The 5,240-nt window shown below is 59.3% G+C and overlaps 1 protein-coding gene across 1 annotated transcript in view; it reads right to left on the bottom strand.

The window, feature by feature from the left end:
- The window catches only part of LOC130585537 (beta-2 adrenergic receptor-like), a 21,221-nt gene extending 16,108 nt beyond the window's left edge, over positions 1-5,113 (bottom strand). Inside the window, exon 1 of the mRNA XM_057386084.1 lies at positions 3,722-5,113. Within this exon, the coding sequence (XP_057242067.1) occupies positions 3,722-4,895 (1,174 nt within the window). The 5' untranslated portion in view covers positions 4,896-5,113. The remainder of the gene's footprint in view (positions 1-3,721) is intronic.
- Between the last annotated feature and the right edge of the window lie 127 nt (positions 5,114-5,240).

Below are 5,240 nucleotides of genomic sequence, written 5' to 3'. Positions count from 1 at the left end.
CCAACAGGGATCTGCACCCAGACCCTTTTGGCTCTGCCAGCTCCCTGTTCCACATCTCCCCAGTGCCACAGCACACAGCAGGCTCCATTCCCAGCCCTGGCTGCCCAGACAGCCCAAACTGTCCAGGAATGATCCCGAGAGGCAAAGGATTGGCGTAACCCAGCGGCGTTCTGTCCTGGGGAATGAAGCAAAGGCAGCTCCTGACGTGGAAATTGCAGCTGCCCCAGYGCCAGGCAGGACCCGCAGCCAGGGCAGTGTTTTGTAACAACACCAAAGCTGTGTTTGTGACGTTCACTCCATGAAAACTTTAAAAACAAAAACAATCTSTTTGGCCAAAGTGGCTAAAAGCAGTGAATGTAGGGCCAGGCTGGCTGCACAGCAGCACCTGGGGTTGTGCCCCCCCGTGTCCCCACCTTGGTGGCAGTGGCACCAGGTACAAGCCAGCAGCACAGCATTTGCATTAGCCTGCTCTGTCTGCAGTAAGAATTTAATATTTGTCACTGATTTCCCTCGAATGAAATCACCACTGTGTGTTTTATCTGAGGTGTTTAACCAGAGCCAACCCTCTACCTGCGTAAAATCCTAAAATCCAATTTAAATAGTAACTCCTGACTCCAATGCTCCAATTTTTAATGTGTCCATAAAACTCTCTGTTTAATATAAAAATATTTTAATCGGCAGGCCAAAGCTTTTTTTTTTTTTTTTTTTTTTTTTTTTTTTTTTTTTTTTTTTTTTTTTTTTTTTTTTTTTTTTTTTCCCAGCCATGTAAAGGTTTAGCTTTGGTGGTGCCAGAATATTTTTTCCTCTAATTAATTTCTCCCTTTTGATTCCGCTGCTCCCAGAGCTGCACAGTTTATATTTCACCAGTTTTACTAATGTTGCCTTAGAGGGAAGAAATCAGTTCTTCAACAGCCAGACTCCACTGCAAGCCTGAGGTTTCTTACAGCTGAGCTTTGCAGTCCCGAGGTCATTTGTCCAGTGCAAACAGCCCAAAATTCCCTGTCCCTTCCACATCCACGTGCTCTGGGTGCTGGAGTGCTTCTGCAAATMATCCCTTACTCATCTCTCAGCTTTGGCTACCCACAGCCACAATATTTGAAGCAAGAGGAGGCAGCCAGAAAAACAGAGCAATTACTTGAACAACAGCTCCTGGTCCGCAAGTGCTACCGAAATGCAAATAATTAATCACAATGAAAATACAAACCACAGCGAGATGTGAGCATGGGAATCCTCTGTGCCAGAGGGCCCTGCTGCAGACTGGTGTGAATTTGAGCCTGCTGGGGGCTGCTGTGGCCCCATCACTGCGGGACAGCTCCTCCCTGCGTGCCCTGGCTGCCCTCAAACCCACAGCCCTGGGCATTGCGGAACGGGAGGGACAGGCAGGAGATGGAAAAAACGCGAGATATCGATCTCTGCAATCAAGAGGTTAATTCTCATTTCCCCTGAACGCTCTTTAATAATCACAGCCTGCACCGAGCTAAATTGCATCTGCAGCCACTGAATGAGTGCCTACACCGAGTGAGTGCCTACACTGAGTGAGTACCTGCACTGAGTGTGTCCCTACAATGTGTGCCTGCATTGAATTCCTACACCGAGTGTTCCCCTATACCGACTGTGCCCCTACACCGAGTGTGCAACTACACCGAGTACCTGCACCGAGTGTGTCCCTACACCAAGTGAGTCCCTACACCGAGTCTGTACACTGTCCCCCTATACCGAGTGTGTCCCTACACCGAGCGTACCCCTACACCAAGTGTGCAACTATACCCAGTGTCCCCCTAAACTGAGTGTGTCCCTACACTAAGTGTGTCCCTACACCGAGTGTGTCCCTACACTGAGTGTGTCCCTACACTGTGTCCCTGCCCCGAGTGTCCCCCTACACGAGTGTCCCTACTCGGGCACCCCCCAGGGCAGCCGGGGAGGGCACGGGCAGACAGAGGCAGGAGCGAAGGGCTCTCAGCCCCATTTTCTGCCCCTGCTGCGGGGCTGAGCTGCGGAGGTGACAAGAGAAGCGAGTCAGTCACGCCGTTTGAGGAGGGGAAAGCTCTTAGAGCTGCTCCTCTGTCCCAGCACCGTCCTCAAGAAGGATCAGAACACTTTGGGAAAGGAAAAAAGGGAGCGCTAGGAGCTCCCAGAGCCTTGGGCTTTACCCTGAGGGGTGAGAGCTGGAGGAGTTTGTCCCCACACCCTGCAGCAGCAATCACACGCCCCTGCTCCCTGCCGAGCCGGGGGGATCCCCCTCCAGCCCCGCCGGCACCAGGGCGAGTCCTGAGCGCTGCCAGGGCAGCCAAGGCCACTCGGGCACTGCCAAGAGCTGTCGGTAACCAGAAACCCCGCTCCACCCCCSTGACAGCCTCCGGAACGGGGCACGGCGCTGCCCCAAAGCTCCTCTGCCTCCCCCTGCACCGGGACGGACCAGCTGGTCACCCACCACCCAAAAACAGCTCTGCCAGGCACCCAGCGCGCCCAGACCCACCCACTGACCGCGGCACAGCCCGAGGGACACCGCCACCAGCACCCCCGTGCTGCGAGGGCTCCGCATCGAGCATCCCCCGGGCACCCCGGCCCCGCGGAGCGCCGGCAGATCCCGGGAGAGGCTTTTCCTGCRCCTTTCCCGAGTATTCCTGAAGGAACCCGGCCGCGGGTCCAGCCTGGCACAGCGCGGGGCGTCCCCAGCACAAATCGCTGCTCCCCTCCAGCCAGGGACCGTCGTGTCCCCAAGAGCCAGCCCTGTCCTGTCCCCAAGAGCCAGCCCTGTCCTGTCCCCAAGAGCCAGCCCTGTCCTGTCCCCAAGAGCCCGGCACACGGGGCAAACCCCGCTCCGCTCCCAACCCAAGCGATCCGCAGCCATCCCGGTGTCGGAGCCGCGCTCCCAAGGGGCCGGGAAAACCCAAACCCCGCTGCCYTCGCAGCCCCCCGGGCTCGCTGTCACCCGAGCCGGGCACTCCAACAAAGCGGGCGCTTTACGAGCTCTGGGCTGGACGCAAAGCGCCGGGCTGTGATTGCAGCCGCGTGTCACCCGACTTCCAGCGCCACATTCCTGAGTGCCACAGTCACGGGCTCACACTCTAGGCAAACACTCCGTTTACTTCTATATATATATATTTTTTTTTATTTTTTTTTCTGCGGGAAGTCCTATAGCACTCGGCAAAAACAAACGCCACAAAGCATTGGCGGTTTCTGGGCACTGATGGAACTGTCCCGGCGCCGGCAGCCCCGAGCGCTTCATCCCTTCCCCGCGGATTTGTGCAGAGTGCCATCTCCGCACGGTGCTCGGGGCTGGCCGAGCCTGTCACCCGCCCCAGGTGCCCTCCTGGCCGGGGAGGGCTCCCACGGCACCAGCTGSGTGGCGAGAAAGGGACCGGGAGCAGTCCCGGCGAGCTGCTGCCCGTACAGGGGGGTCCAGCCCCAGCCCCGCTCCCAGCAATCATGACGGAGCTCAGTCCMTAAGGCGAGGGCCAGGCAGTCCCTCCGGGGGCGCTCATTCTGCACAGCCTCGCATCCCCCACCCTCTAAGGGACCCCCAAATCCGGGGGGCCGCCAGCAGCCCCCCACCCTGCCCAGGGCCAGCCCCGCTGTGCAGAGTTCAGGGTTTCCTGCAGCCATTAGGCTTTAGGTGCTCTCTAAAAACGAATCACTATTATTATTATCAAAGGGGGTTGATTTTCCTTGGAAAAGCTCCTATGTCCACCCCCAGCACCCTCCCCGCCGGGCACAGTACCTTTGCCGTGCAAAAAGTCCTCGGGGCGAGGGAAGGAGATCTCCTCGCAGAGCAGGTCGCAGTTTTTATCCGATGCCAGGGGGTAGCCGTTGTCCTCCTCGTTGTAGTCGCTCCTGCCGTTGCTGTTGGAGTAGCCATTGGCGTACATCTTCAGGGCCGACCTGCGCAGGCACAGCAGCTCCTGGAAGGCGTACCTGAAATCGGGGCTCCGGCAGTAGATCAGGGGGTTGAAGGCAGAGTTGACGTAGCCCAGCCAGTTCAAGAGGATGTACACGTACTTRGGAATGATGTTGTCCTGGATGACGTGCACGATGTTGACGATGAAGAAGGGCAGCCAGCACAGCGTGAAGGTGCCCATGATGATGCCCAGGGTCTTGAGGGCCTTGTGCTCCTTCAAGAAGAACTTGGAGGAGCGGCGGTGCCCGGCCCCACCTTTCTGCTCCTGCTCCTTGTTCTGGGTGTGAAACCTCCCCTCGCTCCTGTCGATCTTCTGCAGCTGCTTCTTGGCCACCTGGAACACCCTGGCGTACACGAAGACCATGACGACSAGGGGCAGGTAGAAGGAGATGATGGAGGAGGCGATGGCATAGGCTTGGTTGGTGAAAAAGTCGCAGCACATGTCGTCCTGGTAGCAGCGGATGGCCTCCTCRTGGTCTGCCCGGTACCAGTGCATCTGGATGGGCAGGAAGGAGGTCAGGGCCGACACCAGCCACACCACGAGGATGACCACGCGCGCCTTGCCCTTGGTCAGCAGGCTCTGGTACTTGAACGGGGAGGTGATGGCGAAGTAGCGGTCCACGGCGATGACGCACAGCGTCTCGATGCTGGCCGTGACGCACAGCACGTCCAGAGAGGTCCAGAACTCGCACCAGAAGTTCCCGAACTTCCACATCTCCATGATGATGTGGCAGGCCCCGAAGGGCACCACGGCCAGCCCCATGACCAGGTCAGCGCAGGCCAGCGAGGTGATGAAGTAGTTGGTGACAGTCTGCAGGCGCTGGAAGCGGGCGATGGCCGTGATCACCAGCACGTTACCGAAMACGATGGCCAGCACGATGACCGACATCAGGATCCCCATGCCCACCATCCACACGTCCCGCGACACCGTGGGCTCGGCGGMGCTCTGGTTGGCGCTGGCGTTGCCGCCGGGCAGCTCTGTCCCCGCCGCGGCCATGGCCCGGCGACAGCGCCCGGGGACGGCGGGGGAGGCTCGGTGCTGCTCAGGGCTCGGCGGGGGCGGATCTGCTCCGGGGGCCGCGCATTCGGGACAAGTGCGGGACAGGTACGGGACAGGCACGGGACAGCGCGGGGCCGCTCCGCCGGGCGCACCTGGCACCGCTCCGCTCCCGTCCTGCCCTGTCCCGGCCGTGCCCCAGCAATGTCCCAGCCCGTGTCCCAGCCCGTGTCCCAGCCCGTTAGGCGCCGCGGAGCTTTTAAGTGACAGCAGCCCGTGACATCAGCCCGCCGCAGCCAATGGCAGCCGGCACCGCACCCCGAGCCCCCCCGGCCACCCCCGCCC

Source organism: Malurus melanocephalus, unplaced genomic scaffold (genome assembly GCF_030028575.1).
Source record: "Malurus melanocephalus ecotype Western Australia unplaced genomic scaffold, MMel_1.1 scaffold_908, whole genome shotgun sequence".
Taxonomy (NCBI): Eukaryota; Metazoa; Chordata; class Aves; order Passeriformes; family Maluridae; genus Malurus; species Malurus melanocephalus.
Note: the sequence above shows the minus strand (reverse complement) of the source record. Positions and strands in the feature narration are given on the sequence as shown.